The sequence below is a fragment of the Heterocephalus glaber genome, unplaced genomic scaffold (assembly GCF_053883595.1).
Source record: "Heterocephalus glaber isolate CG9 unplaced genomic scaffold, H.glaber_assembly_v1.0 deba00000470, whole genome shotgun sequence".
In the NCBI taxonomy this organism is placed as follows: domain Eukaryota; kingdom Metazoa; phylum Chordata; class Mammalia; order Rodentia; family Bathyergidae; genus Heterocephalus; species Heterocephalus glaber.
In genome coordinates, this window is record NW_028258145.1 from 5,443,351 (window position 1) to 5,459,066 (window position 15,716).

Sequence of the window (15,716 nt, forward strand, 5' to 3'; positions counted from 1 at the left end):
TTTTGCTGATGCTGGGAATCGAGCCGTGGGCAAGCGCTCTACCACTGAGCTACACCCCAGCCCGTCAGTCCCTTTTGACACCGCCGAATCCGCAGAGCCTAGAATGGTGGCTGGCACCCAGAGGCTCTCAGTATATCTGTCTCAGGGACGAGCTGTAACATCTGATAGTGACATGGCAGTGGTTGAAGTCCAGGTGATCTCCGATCATTTTTAATCACAGCGTCGGATGGCCAGAACGCATTTCTATTTCTGACTTTTTCGTCAGGCGGGCCAAGATGTCTCCGCAGGTGCGGGTGGTTGGGGAAGTCGCGTCACCGCCCCCGCCAGTCCCGCCCGTCCCCAGGCGCGGCCTTGCCCGAATAAGGCAGCGCCGGGACCAGCCTCAGGTCAAGCGCTTTCCCCAGCCACGGCAGCGTCCTCCGCTTCGTGCACGCGTCAGGCGTCGGCGCCCAGGGCTGAAGATCTGGCTCTGGCGCAGAGCCTTCACTTCTTAGCTCCGCACAGGTCGCGCTTGAGGGCGGGGCGAAGCGTTGGCAGGGAGAAGAGGCGGACCTGAGGTTGTGCGCGTGCGTAGAACGGAGTTGAGCGGGTCTAGGTACTGAGGCTGGGCTGACTCGAGCGATCGGCGGACAAGATGCAGGTGAGCGAGGCAGGGTCCACGGGGCCCTAAGGCACGGCCGCTCATTGGACCCGGTTGCTCCCGCCGCGGGCGCTTGGCCTGCGACAGTTCCCGGGCGCCGCAGTTCAGAGGCCACGCGAGACGAGGCCTGCTCAGGCGCCATGTGGGAGGGCGGGCGTGCCCCCCCTCCCCGCACTGAGTCTTCCAGCTCCCCAAATCTCAGTACTGGGGGGCTGGTCCTCCTTGAGGCGGGTGTCTGAGGCTTCGGAAGGATTTGCCAGATCTCAGGTGACTTAAAAGCCACTTCCTACTTCCTTAGTAAGCACCTGGGCAGGTGTGTTTGAATGGGGGGGGGGGGTGTCGAGGCTTGGAGGAATGAGGGATCCCACCTCGGAAATCAGGGCCAGAATCCCTGTGTGCCTGGCGTATCGGAGCTGCCTGAGGGCTTAGTGGCTCTCTCTGTCCCCAACTCTGGTGTTCATACTGGGTGCCTCCTTTTCCAGCTCCCTGGGCTCCAGAGCTCAGCTCCACAGTCCCTCTGCTCAGCGTTAATTTCTTAAAATGAATGCAGTCAGAATCCCCTAGTTATGTTCTCTGTCTCTCCCCTCTGCCCTCTCCTCGCTCCTTGGACTTTGCTAATGGTATTTGACAGAAACCCAAAGAAAATGAAACAAAACTCCATAGAAATGGCTTTTATGAACAAACATCAGTGACAACCAGATTTTGTCACTGTCCATTGACCCAGCCCTCTCTGATCGCTGTGGTCAGGAGTTTTGAACCAGTGATCTCCACTCAAAGGGGTGGGAAGTGGAGATACTGTGCCCTTGGTTGGAAGGGGAGAAGTGGTCATCTATAATGACAGCAGGTCGGCCGCACCCTTTGCTGACGAACAGAGGGCCAGGGCTGCTTCCTTCATCATTCTCTGCTTACAAATGACCGTCTTGTAAAGGCCTTCCCCAACCACCTGTTGGAAGGAATCTGGTGACTTTTCTTCCATACATCTCAGCAGGCCTGAATTGCAGAGGTGGGACTGGAGCCTGTTTATCCCAGATCCTTTCCACAATGCTCCCTGAGCTCATTTTCCAAGCCAATGCCCCAAGCCATACACACCCACACTTGTCCAGCTGGGTTCTGGATCTGAGAGCCCACTCTGACATTTGTGTTTGTGACATTGGCTCCTGGTCAGTTTGGCCCCATTTGGCATGGCAGTCTCTTTCCAGACGCCATGCTCACCTCGGCTTGGGAGGATTGAGTAGCCACACGTGAAGAACTTAAGAGTCCCACCACTTAGTGTTTAATAAACATTAGCTGTTAAGAGCTACTCCCAAGGGTTCAGCTCTTCCTACTTTGGAATTCTGTCAGCCTAACCTCAGGCTTCCTCCTTCCCCTGTCTCTACCTAAGGCTTTGAGATGCTCAGAATGTCACATTCTGTTTGCTTTGGGGCCTCTTACTTATGCTGGTCCCTCTGCCTGGAAAATTATTTCCTAAATCCCCACTCTAACATGGCTGGCTCTTTCCCACCCTTGGGTGACGGCCAGTGTTACATCCTCTACAGAACATCTCTGTCCACCTTGTGGAATGCAGGTCTCTCTAACCCTAGACCGTTAGCCACAGTTTGTCTCTAGATAGATAACAGGTGATTTCAGTTTACCCTACTTCCATTTTGCCTAATACAGTAATTTACATGTAGTAGGTACTTAACTATCTGTTGAATGAATCACTGTCATTAATAAATGTAATGCACAGAAGCCAAGTCAGAATGTTGGTTTCAACATCGATGTTGATCTGTACATCATATCCTGGCTTTCACCCCGAGACTAGCTCCTGTTTCTGGGGAGGGAGGAAGAACAAAAGAGGGGCTGTGGATCTTTTGACACTTTCTCAGAAGTAAGCCACGGAACAGTTTGGCTAGCATTCTGCTCTTCCCCACATTTCCCATTTGACCTCATGCCCGCTGTACCAGACTTTGCACTCACGGTGTCCTCACCCCTGCTGTTCTAGGACCCCAATGCAGACACTGAATGGAATGACATCTTACGAAAAAAGGGCATCCTACCCTCAAAGAAAAGCCTGAAAGAATTGGAAAAGGAAGCAGAAGAGGAGGAGCAGAGGGTCCTCCATCAGTCAGTAGGTGAGCTTGCTGATTTTCTTTGTTCTGTGGCTATTTGGATCTGGAAACTACTTTCGAAACCTCCAAATGCTGTGGTGGAAGGGTTCTCCGAGCATTGGCTTTTACTGATGGTCAGTGCCCCATTGGCTTGGGCCAGTGTGGTGTAGGTGGGAGGGAGAGGGGTCAGATCGGGGCCCACAGGATGTGCTGGGGATCTGAGGAGTGAGAAAGGTGGGACAAGGATGACCGCTTGTCCTGGGATGGGAAAGGCTGGAAGGGGAACAGCTTCAGAGGGAGGTGGTGAGCTCTACCTGGGACCTGTTCACCTTTGATTCTTGCTAAACAAGTGGAGATGCTAAGTGGGTACAGGGACTGTTTTTCTCAGTTTGAGAAATCAGCAGAAGGCATAACTTTGGGAGTTGTCAGCAGAGCCACAGTACTTAAAGCCATGAGATTAGATTCAGTCACTAAAAGCTCAGGTACAAGCAGAGAGTCAAAGGACTGAACCTTATTGGACACAGTGGCGCACACCTGTGATCCTAGCACTCAGGAGGCTGAGGCAGGATGATTGTGAGTCTGAGGCCAGCCTGAGCTAGTTCCCAGAACTCCTGAGGGAGTTCAAGGCTAGGCTGAACTATATAAGGAGACCCTGTCTCAAAATACAAAAACAAATGAAAGAATTTTTGTCACCAAGGGGCTCAAAAGGTGGGATGTAGGGACATAGGGGTAGGAGGAGAGGGGGTGTCTGGAAGCCAGAGCACCATCTGCAGAGGAGGCAGTGCTTGAGTCAGGGGCTGCCCAGCATCAAGAACTGGGGGTCATTGTTGACCTTGATAAGAAAGTAAAGAGGGGGCAGGGCAGAGCCCGACTTGATATCCAGAAACAAGGGTATTTATAGCAGTAGAAATAGGACGCAGATTTCGTAGCAGTGGGTAATGAAAGGATGGAGCTGCTGACCACTCGTAAGAAAAGATGGCGAAGTGTGTGATGATCACGTTACTCCAGCAACTGTGTGCTAGAGAAGGCCTCACAGTTGCCCCATCTCCTCTGGGTGGGGGAGCTGTTGGCACAGCTCAGTCAGATCAGGAGATTTCAGGCAAATACGGTGTGATCAAAAAAATACAGTGTTTATTTTTTTAATTTAGTACAGTAAAAGACACATTGCCATTGGTTCCCTTCTGAATCATGCCCTCACTTTGAACACACTGATCCCATGTTTTTGAAGCAGTTTCGGAACTCTTTCCTGAAAGTCTTCAGTTGTAGTCGTGGCTGCCTTGATATCTTGAATGGATTCAAAATGTTTACTTTTCGTGGTCATTTTGACTTTGGGGAAGAGCCAGAAGTCTCTGTTGCTAGATCTAGTGAATAAGGTGGATGAGAACACAGCATCATGTTTTTATGAACCTGCCCTTCCATTGGCACTCGGCAGCAGCGTTCACTATATTTTTTATCATACCTCATGCCCAAAAGAAGTCTTCCAGAACTGCTTCAGAAAGTGACAAGAACAATGGGATAAGTGTGTTCATAAGGAGGGGTAGTATTTTGAGGGGGATTAATCAATGTGTCTTTTACCTTAATAATTTTTTTTACTTATATTTTTTATCAGCCCATATAACTCTTATTTTGTAAAGCTGGGAAACTTCTTACTCATACCGTTATTACCGTGTGGAGGTAAGGTGGTCAAGCCAGCAGATACCAACATAAATCTCTAAAAACACCCTCAGCTTCTTATTGCTAGTGAAACACCTTAATGTTTGTCTTGGTGTTTTGTTTTGTTTTGTTTGGTACTGAGGATTGAACTCGGGTCCTTGCACTTGCGCAGCAGGCGGCAAAACCACTGAGCTAAATCCCCAGCTTGTCTTGGTGTTTTGCACACATCTTTAAGAGAAAAGAGAAGAGAAAAACCTGAAATGCTTGTCTATTAGTCTTTTAAATTTTTTCCTTTTGCCAATTTAACTACATTTAGTGAAAACATATGAAGATATGACTTTGGAAGAGCTAGAGGATAATGAAGATGAATTCAATGAGGAGGATGAACGGGCTATTGAAATGTACAGGTTAGTGTCACCCAGAGGGGTGGTCCCGGGTTTTGTGGGGTAACAAAATGGGTGTCCTGAGAAACTAATTTTCTGGCCAAGATCACATTTGGAAAAGACCGTTTCTGAACAGTAATATTGAAGATTTCAGTGGAGTGGTCTTAGACTTTTGCCATGAGGTAAAAAAGACTAGGTGATGAACAAGCATTGCCTTCTGAAAGTTGTGTGTATATGTGTGGACATGTGTGTGCGTGTGTGTGCTTACACGTGTGTAAGGTGTTCCTTTCCTCCTCTTGTGCAGGCAGCAAAGACTGGCTGAGTGGAAGGCAGTTCAACTGAAGAATAAATTTGGAGATGTTTTGGAGATCTCAGGAAAGGATTATGTTCAGGAAGTTACCAAAGCCGGTGAGGGCTTGTGGGTGATCTTGCACCTTTACAAGCAAGGGTGAGCTCCTCTTCCACACAGTCTGCAAGATGCTCATTTGAATTTCTGTCTTGAACCTGTTTCAAGTATAACCCATATCAGATGGTTTCTTTGTCTTTTGCTTGCTGCACTAGTTTCACCTTAAGACTTTCAAACAAATACCTGTGAATAATACAATTATCTTTGTAAAAGCAGAAAATGAAAACTTAGTTTTCTTCTCTTAAAAATTCTGAGTCATCTCTCTCGTAAGCATGACCAAATCTCTCAGCTTGCCTGGGCCACATGAAGGAACTGTCCTGGCCACATATCAAGTATAAAATATAATTAATGTATATAACTAACAGCTTCCTTTTTAAAAATTTATTTATTATAACATTAAAAAAGGAGAGAAAAAGGATAAGCCACAGGTTGGACACATCTGCAAGAAACTCTGGCATTTCAAAGTTCCATGTAATTTATTACTATTATAGGTGGCCAAGAGTGAACTTAATAATAATTATGCTTATTGATGCTTTGGATATCCAGTATTCTCATCTGCCCAGTGCTGTTCTTAAATTATGGTGTCCAGTGCTTGTTCAGAAATTTCTTTAAAGCAGAGAACACCTTTCTGACCTTTTTCACAATTCTGAATCTTCTGTTCTGTCATGTCTCATTCACTGTGATAGAGGAGCATAGCTGTTATCTTTTACATTGAAGCTGTCCTTCTGAGTTACTGTTGGCTTCAGTTAAATTAGACTTTGTAATTTGGGATCTTCACATTCCCTGAACATATTAGAAAGCTTAAAGTCTTTCTAGGCCATAGGTAGTGAACCTATGACACACATATTGTTTAAGATAAAAGATATTATTGTTTGAGGTTTTTTTTTTAACTAAAACCTCAGTATTCAGGTTTAATTACAGTGTTGGCACTTTGCGATAAATAAATGGGTCACTTGTCTCTAAAAGGTTTGCCATCACCTGGGTACACACCACCTGTACAACCGTTGGGAGACTTTATGGTGGGTAGCCAGGCTCTGGGCTTTGTTCTATAAATGTGTGGTCACAGCTGCTTCCCTTCCTGTTTCTGAAGGATTCCCCTCTGTGCCCTGATAAATCAGCACCTCAGTGGACTTGCCAGGAAGTTTCCTGATGTCAAATTTATCAAGGCCATTTCAACAACCTGCATACCCAATTACCCGGATAGGAATCTGCCCACAATATTCGTCTACCTTGAAGGTGACATCAAGGCTCAGTTCATCGGTCCTCTGGTGTTCGGTGGCATGAACCTGACAAGAGATGGTGAGGGGCTCTCGGGACAGGCAAGGGAGGGGGTCTTCCTGTCAAAGAGCTTGCCTGCTTCCAGCTCCCTGGCTGTGTGTCATGGTGACATGTCATGCCCACCTTTGCCCCAGTGCGGTGTTGAACGGGAGGAAGCACATTAAATCTCTCCTCTTAGTTAATTCATCAGTTGAATGTTTTCTTTTATGTTGTAGTTCAAGGTCACAGCCTTCATTTTTTATTTATTTTCATTTAATTTGCACCATATTAGTGACACTAGTTTATATGTATGTCTTAGCTGAGTATTTTAGTAGGTTTTACATTTGAGCTTACTTAACTCTGCTTCTAACTCTGGAAGAATGTGGTTTTTGTTCCTTTCCACTGTTACTCAGGGAAGTGTCAAAGTATATATCCATGTGTGAAAGGGAATCTGAGGCCAGAGACATTCCTGCTGAGTAAAATCTTTTATCTCTTTACCGAAGTAATGTACCAACTACACTAGTCTTCATAAGTGTATTTTTAAACATAAGTCTTTATACGTTACCACTACGATGTTCACCTGGGGAAAGGACAAATGTAAACGCAAACACGTAAGAGATACTTCAGTTATGCATTATTCCATTGTTCAAAGATAAACGGTATTTCAAAGTAATTCATAGCTAATTTTGACCTTTTTTGATCAGATCACGAGGTATAGTCTGAGTCCATTTTCTGTTGCTATAACAAAACGCCTGAGGCCTGAGTGTTCTATGAAGGAAGGAGGTTTGTTTGGCTCACACAGCCTGGCATCAGGTTCTGGTGAGGTCTCATGCTATATCACATCATTGCGGAGAAGTGGAGGGGAGGCAGGCACTCGTGCCAGGAGAGACTGAGAGGTGCCAGGCTCACTTCATAACACCCACTCCTGACAGCCATCCATCCCTGTGAGAACCATGCAGTCTTGGGAGACTGACATGACTCCCTCCCAAAGACCCCACCTCCCAGCATTGCTACACTGACAAAAAATGACATCTACACCATAGCCAGATACAGTTATATTTTAGTCTTTATTTCTAGAAAGTCTTAAGGATTAGTGAATTTATATTTACATACTTGTACATGAATGTATGTCCCTATTGTGGATATGTAAATATATTTTTGAATCAGGAATCAGAAATCTTACTTTTTTAGAGAAATTTGTTGATTTTTCACAACATCTAGCCAATGTACCTAAAGCTGAAAATACTAGGGTAATAATCATCTCTGTGGAGCACCCCCTCCAGGACTGAGATGTAATTGACAAGAAATGTATATATTTAAAGTGTACAGCATGATGATTTGGTTTAGAAGTACAGTGTGAAATAGTTATCACAATCAAGCTAAGCACTTCACATAGTTACCTCTTTCCTTTTTCCCTTTGGTGAGAATACTTAAGATTTATGTTGCAAACAAATTTCCAGCGTTTAATACATTGTTGCTAATGATGACCACTGTGCTATATATTCAGTCCCCAGAGCTTATTCATTTTATAACTGAAACTCTGTACCGTTTGACCTTTATCTCCCCATTTACCCCCATCCCTGGTAATCACTGTTCTACTCTTTACTACGACTTCAGGAAACTTGACAGATGTTAGTGAAAGTACATAGTTAGCATTGACCTTGCGATTTTCAAATCTCTTTGGGCATTCTTTGGTTATACTTGGGTTCTTTGATGAAAAATGCATCCCCTGACTTTGCTTCACAAGATCTTACACTGTGTACAATTTTACTGATTATAAGAGGGTGAAATATAGGAAGTGAGTCTTTGGTCTCTGATTGCTTAGTTTCTGGTACTTTATTTTTAAGTATTTTATATTACTTGGAATAAATGTATTAGCTCTAGGGTATCAACCAACAATTGTCCTTTGAGCTGAGTAGATGGGATATTGAACACAAGGCTGTAGTTCTCCTTTAGTCCACTAAAATTAGGTTTGGTGATGTGGTTGGCATGTGACCTGGGGAGATTATTTCCTCTAAATGTTTCTTGCCTGTTTCTTTCCTGAGAAATTGTCCAAGCTGGGATACTACAGTAGCTACAGGAAAAGTTTATTCTTTGTATCTTATTGCAGTTTTCATATAGGTTCAAGCTTATATAATATCTCATTTGATCTCAGCATCTGAAAAAGTGAAAGTTTTTTGAATTTTCCTTCTTAAAGAGCCACTTTTTCCCCTCTCTCTTTTTTGGCACCATAACACTATGGCAGTAAGATTGTCACCAAAGTTTTTTTTTTTCTTTTGTACCAGGGATTGAACTTGGGTCCTTGTGCTTGCGAAGCAGGCAGCAGAACCACTGAGCTAAATCCCTGGCCCCTGTCACCAAATTTTTATGATTATGTTTTCTGTTAAAAATTATATGGCTTGGGCCGGGGATTTAGCTCAGTGGTTCCACCACCTGCCTCGCACGCACAGGGTCCCAAGTTTGATCCCTAGTACCCCCCCCCCAAAAATTATATGGCTTGAGGGTTTGAGAAAAGGCCGTGTGCTGCGGTGCTGTATGTGATTTGCTTTTCCCTTTGCACAACAGAGTTGGAGTGGAAACTGTCTGAGTCTGGAGCAGTCAAGACTGACCTGGAGGAGAACCCCAGGAAGCCCCTGGAGGATGCGCTGCTATCCTCAGTGCGAGGTTCTGTGCCCATGAGGAGTGGGGACAGCGACTCTGAGGGCAACTGAGGCTGCAGCTGCCGGGACTTTTCGAACTTTCTTGATGTGACACAACGTCTGAATTTTTTTAAAAAGAAAAAAGCAAGAACACAAATACTTTTGGTTTTTAGCCTTTTTCTAATTATGTTTCACATCTCATACATTTCAGAAATAATCATTGCTCAGAATTGTATTAAATTTCTTGAGACTATTTTTAGATAACATTTCTTTAAAAAAAATTTTTTTTTCGGTATAGTCCCATTTATTTCACTTTCAGTAACGTTTTTCTCTTACATGATTGAACACATATTTTGCTTTAAAATTAACAGTCACAGTTGAAGAAACAGAGGCTTATTTTTCTAATTAAGTTACCAAGCTACTGAATCTTAAGGCTTCAACCTTAATGTTGCATCTTATTTCTTTCACTGAATAATAAGATCCTCTATTTCGATTATTCCTGGTGAGCAGCAATTTTGTTTTTCCAGTGGTTTCCATTTGCCAAATAGTCATGACAGATGGTTCAACATGGTGCCCACCACTTTCAGGGTTTCCACCTGATCAGTCCTCTTTCCCAGTGCAACAGCCATGGCAGCCTCCACCCAGAGCTCAGCCATTGGGACTTCTCTATTGGGGCTGGCCAAGAAGTCCCGCTTTGGCTGCCAGGGCCTCATTCTACTGAATATGGTATTCCTGAAATCTCATGGATATTCTTTGTGTCATTTTTGAATATTTCTGTAAGCAATGTTCTGAACAGGTAATCTCTTCAGGTTTTACTTCTCTTGTTGTGAAGTCTTTAACACAGTCCAAAAAGCAGGTTTCTGTAAGTTTCTTGTAGGTTCCCAGGAATTCCCTAAACTGTTTTATCTGATCGGATTCTGATATCTGTGCAGCCATATTCTTTTGATTTATTTATGAGTCACCTTGGGCCGGGGATTTAGTTCAGTGGTTCCGCTGCCTGCCTTGCAAGCACAAGGTCCCGAGTTCGATCCCCAGTACCAAAAAAAAAAAAATTGCAGTGAGAGTATGAGTCACCTTTTCTGACACATGAGTTTCCTGAGTTCCTGAGAAGTAGTTGTCCAACCTCTGCTCAGGGTTCCAGTGAGGCCTGATTTCTTCTCAGTCACTGGCTTTTGTCTGTACGAGGCTGGGGGGACTGCGACTTCTGTCAGCCTGTTGGGGTATTTAAAAGAAAATTTAAACCATTTATTGGAATGCCAGTTGTATATATTTTCCCATTTATGTTCTAAGTAAACCATGAAACTATTCACTATTTTTTGAAATATAACTACTGTATGTGGAGTTTTAAACAATTGAATATTGGAAAAATTGTGAATGAAGCTTTATAGTTACATTTTTTGTTTTATAAAGTTAGCAACAGAATTATCAACTCAAAAATACATAAGAATGCTCTATAGAGAAAACATGTTAGTATTTGTCCTGTTTAGAAGTAATGGGCAATTTTTGTGGGGGAAAGGAAAACCTCTTTCATCAAGGCCATAACTGACATTTTAATTATTGCCATTTTTCTTTAATTGTTTTTTTTTTTTTTTGGTTAAAGTAATGTTGAGATATCATTTCATTTTGACTTCTATACATGTCAATATTCTTTTTTGGAAGTAAAATATAAACACACACATAAACTATCTCAATAAGTAAAAAAATATGAAGATGTTTTGTGAACCAGGATCCTGTTAGCCTTTATCACTTCTTGTCAAACTGACATTGCTAACAGAAAACCTGGGGGAAACAGTCCCCAGTATTTGTGTGGAATGACATAGCACTTAACACTGATTTGAATCTTGCAAAAATCAGCACAAAGTACTTTCAGGTGACACTGTAAAATATTTTTCCTCTAATTCACAGAACGACAAGCAGCCATGACCCTTTTTATCTGTCAGAAGTTTGTCTTATTTATTTTTCTATCACTACAGCCAACACTGCTAAAACATTTTCTGTAATGGTTTTAGCTTGAAGAATGTTCATGAAATTTTAATTGCAGGGTTCAAAGAAGCTTGCTGAATTCTGTCCCTGGTTCCGGCAGTTTGCAGGAGAGCTGCCTCCTCAGATCTTCTGTTGGTCACTGACAGCACAGCGTAGTGAAATGTGGGGGAAGAATAAGGGTGGGAAGTTTCCTGGGGGCCTGAAGCACACTTACAAGGGAGAGGCCCTGCTTGAATGTGGGCAACGTCCACAGTGCTGAACAGCAGGTTCTCATTCTGAATGTCCACCATGCCACTTTGATCTGACTGGAAACCAACCTGTGATCTTGACCCCATGCAGAGAGGGCCTTTAGCTTGCGTGCAGTAAGAGCTCAGGTGCCCCTGGCCTTGCTAATGAGCTCTGCCTGCCTGCACAGCATCCAGGACCCAGGCAGCTCTTCAGCCACCTGACTGAGCTAGAGTTAGAGCACAGTATCTCTATCCTAAAATTAGGGTTGTGATTTGGAACCTGACCTATTCTCTACAGGTTAGTTAATTCTGGGAGACATCCTCACAGTATTTACCATTATCTGCCTTCTGTTTCCTTCAGAGCCCTGGGTATTTGACAGGTGATGAAACTTGGTTCTTAAGCACTGAGTGTGTTTAATTCCACAGCAGAAACAATATCGGTCACTTTCTCATCACTGGGACTAAATACCACACTTACAGTTTAAAGATGGAAAGGTTTGATTTAGCTTATGGTTCAGGGGCTTTAGTCCATGGTTAGCTGGCTCCAAGGCAAAAACTTGGCAGAAGGGCATGGCAGAGGCTGTTCATCTCATGGCAGCCAGGAAGCAGAGCGTGTAGGGAGGAGTCAAGGACAGAATCCACCTTCCCAGGTCACACCCCCTGTGACCCACCCCCAAGCAGGTCCCACTCCCTAACAAGACTTTTGGGTGACATGTTAGATCTAAAGCCTTATACATTAGTGACCAAGGAAATGGACAAGAAGGCTACCTGTAAGCTGACTTTTGGTGCCTGGAGGGGAAGGATATGGGGAAGGGTGATAGGCAAGTGCCAGGGTAGCCCTTTCTTAAGTGACTGGTGAGAGATGGTTCCAAAAAATTGGGATGTATGATGGGGAGGAATGAAATGGCTAAGTCTGTATCAAACACCACTGATCCTGATGCCCTTGCCTGAGGAGATGAGGGCTATGGATGGGTTGTACCTCACTGCCAGCCTCCACGCTCAGGCCTGGGTTGCAGATCAGAGCCACTTCCTGTGGCCCGAAGGACTTCAGGAAAGCTGCATGAGAAACAAGAGGGAAGGGCTATTAAAGGCTGTCCTGTCACCAATGTCTGAGTTTTGTCATTCCTTCCAGTTTTAAATTATGTAATGGCCCCAATTTTAACAAAGTACTTTTCCAATGTGACAGGCCAAGTGTGTTTGATGGTGTTGCCTACTTTAGAAACATGCTCCCATGAAAGTAATTTTGTCCCAGTTATGGAAACCCACTGTGATCCATGAATACAGCCTTCAGTCAGGCATTTCCATCCACCCAGCAGACAGGCTGGCTGACCTCGCCCCACGCCCTGCTCCACCACTCAGCACCACTTCCCCAGGGGACCTTGTCGAAAAGATCAGTGGTTTTGGGGGAGAATGGGAGGGTTGAACAGGTGAGGCACCTGAGTGTGAAACTGGGCTACTTGATAAGATGATGGTGGAGATAGGACAACAGGAATTTGTCAGGTTCCAAAGAGCTTTACAACACAGTGAATCTAATATGTGCAAACTTTAAAAAATTACTTTGGGAGCCGGAGGATCCTTGGATGGAATGCAGAATCTAACAAAACAATCCAACTGTGTTACAAATGTATGAAACACCCTGGGAGACAGAGGAGATAGAAGAACAAGGAACCAACCTAAGCAGCTCCAGAAATGAGTGGATCCTTCATGGTGAGGGCCAAAGAAGACACACACAAGCACTGTCTTCCAGCTGATAATGTTATTTCTCATGGGAGTATGGGCTAGCAGTTACAATGCTGCCGTACATGTATACTAAATTGGACAAATAAGTTGCTAGCAGATGGTGAGAGCCAGATTTCTCACTGAGAGAGTGGGAGGTTCCAGATAAGCAAGGGAAGGATGATCCATGGGGTCACAGGTAAGAGCTGAAGATCTCAGTGTTGAACTCAGGTTACCACGTGGTGATATGTTGATAGTGTCTACACAGGTTCATATCCACACACACACTTCCTTGCTGTGTCAGTGGAGTGGGCCTAAAAGTAACAATATCTCAGTAGCAAAGACCACAGCTGCCTCTCGGATCCTGGTTACAAACCCCTTTCTCCAAAGAAGGAACTAAGGGTCCTTGGAGAAATATCTGATTCTGAAACTGGAACAGGAAATAGAGATGGGCCTGAGCATCTTGTGGTGCCAAAAAGTAAAGAAGTGCTAAACAGAAAACAAAAACCCAAAACCACAATGCTGGGAGTGTATCAAAGGGACCTAGAGTCACTGACAGCTCTCCCAATGGCTGGAGCTGAAGCACTTTAAACAACCCAGTAAACACTGGGTTATAACATGAAGTATAAAGTAAATACCCATGAATCCATACTGACAAATAACTGAGTAAGTGGAGAGCAAAGATCATCTCCCACACAGAACTCCAAATAACAGGTAGATTCTTGGCCAGTCAGAGATATTCCCATGTTAAAAGGAAGGTTGTACATACAACTTTCTTCCAAAGTATCCAGGGAAATTGTATAGTGCACAAACGCAACACAGGCAGGTGATCAAGACCAAAACCAACCACGAACAGTCATGTTGACAGTCTAGCCTCTGGATACAGTGATAGAAAAGTGCCACTCTGATCTTCAAAAACCCTAACTCAAGACAAAAGGGAACCCTCTACACAAGAGCTGTCCAGAATGCTTCAAACTCTCAAGGTCACCCAAAACAAGGAAAGTCAGAGAAACTGTCACAGCAAGGACATAAAATGTGGTGGAGTCCTGGATGGACTCCTAGAAGAGAAAGAGGATGCTAGGCAAAAACAAAGGAGCTCTGAATCAGGATGGAGTCAATTACCTCCCAACAGCGATTCATGAATTATAAGGCGTGCACCATGCTAGTGAGCAGGTTAATCATACTGGAAACTGGTGCAGGATATGTGGATATTCTGTACTATCTCCCTAATTTTTCTGAAAATCTAAAACTATACTAAATAAGTTTATTTAAAAATAAAACAGTTCATAAATCACATCAATATGAAAACTGTAACTGATTAAGAAAGGCAGGGTTCAGATTTTTGTTGTTTGCTTACTTCTTTGTTTTTTGCAGTGCCAGGGATGGAAGCCAGGGTGCCTCAGAGGCTCGGCAACTACTCCGGCCCTCAGTGATCACCCCAGCCCTGGGGCTCGGTTGGTTCTTGATTGTCCTATGTCTGTAAGAAAGGGTCAGGATTAAAGGGCCACACAGGTCTCATTTGGGTTCTGCCCAGAGGCAGGGACTGAGCCAGCTCTATGTGCAGGGTTGATTTGAAAGAAGATCCCAGGACGCAGGAGGGGAGCTCTCAGCGGGGAGTCAGGGAAAGCGGAGGCTGATACAGGGTGGTGCTCCGACAGCAGAGGTGAGCAGGGAAGAAGCCTCAGGTGGCCTTGGAGAGGTGACTACCCCTGGGGGGAGAGGGGATCTGCGTTCCCTGATCCTGGCCCAGTCCAGAACTGCTCCGGGGGAGTGAGCTCCCCGCAGTCCTGTCCCGGGCCTGCTCTGGAGCTGAGCTATGTGCCTTGGAGAGGATGAGGTGGAGGATGCTGTGGATGCTGCTGGAGCAAGGCAGCACTGAATCGCACGGGACAGTTTTGTTTATGGTTTTCAAAGAACTTGCTTAGACACCTTCAAGCGCAGATTTTTGTAATCGGTCTCTCTTGTGCATCCTAGAGAGGAAAGTAGAAGCAAAACGAAAGAGGGGAGGTGTTCCTGAATTGTCCTTCCGCCGGAGTTCCATGGCCTTTCCGGCTACTTTGGGCGTTGATGCTTTCTCGATCCTACCAGATGGTGGCGCGCAATGACAGGGTGCTCCGGGTGGCTGAAGGTTGAGGACCGCCTGTAAGGCTGCCCCCTGGCTTCAAAGCTAAGTCTGTTTACTGACTTTTAAAATGTTGAAAATACCTCCTTCCTCATAAGAACGATGCTGTTACTGTTCCTTGAGTTATCTATTGAAGCGAATGAAGTCTTCTAAAGAAAAGTGAAAAACCAGTACTTTGAGCTAAGTAACTTCTTCAAGGTGATTTGAAAATTTTAAAAGAAATACATTATATTTATAATCCTCGATATATAGTACATATGTATCGATATGTAGTGTAGCTATAGCTGTCTGTCCATAAAACCTGTAACACCATAGTGATGGGAGTATGTCCAAGGGACTTAGGGACCAAATGGCAATGGCTAATGCTAGAATAATTTGAGCAACACAATAAATATTGGGTTATATCTGTCTAGTATACAGATGTCATCTGTATCTATTTGTATATAAATAAAAATTGTACTTAGTAAAAAGCCAAATAGCTGATAAATGAATCTTTTGCCTTTTAGTACCACATTTTGTTCTCCCTGGGGTTTGGAAGACCTAGATGAAGCAGTGTAACACACACACACACACACACACACACACTTGTGGATGTTATTTAAC

The 15,716-nt window shown here is 44.3% G+C and overlaps 1 protein-coding gene and 1 pseudogene across 1 annotated transcript; one reads left to right on the plus strand and one right to left on the minus strand.

Moving 5' to 3' along the window:
• The first annotated feature begins 417 nt into the window (after positions 1-417).
• On the plus strand, positions 418-10,377 carry Pdcl3 (phosducin like 3). The gene is made up of 6 exons (XM_004844440.4): positions 418-640; positions 2,622-2,751; positions 4,697-4,787; positions 5,068-5,211; positions 6,260-6,468; positions 8,992-10,377. Exons 1-6 carry the CDS (start codon positions 635-637, stop codon positions 9,135-9,137), a joined length of 726 nt encoding a protein of 241 aa, XP_004844497.1. The 5' UTR covers positions 418-634; the 3' UTR covers positions 9,138-10,377.
• On the minus strand, positions 9,732-10,001 carry LOC101702855 (mitochondrial import inner membrane translocase subunit Tim9 pseudogene; annotated as a pseudogene).
• Positions 10,378-15,716: the final 5,339 nt, after the last annotated feature.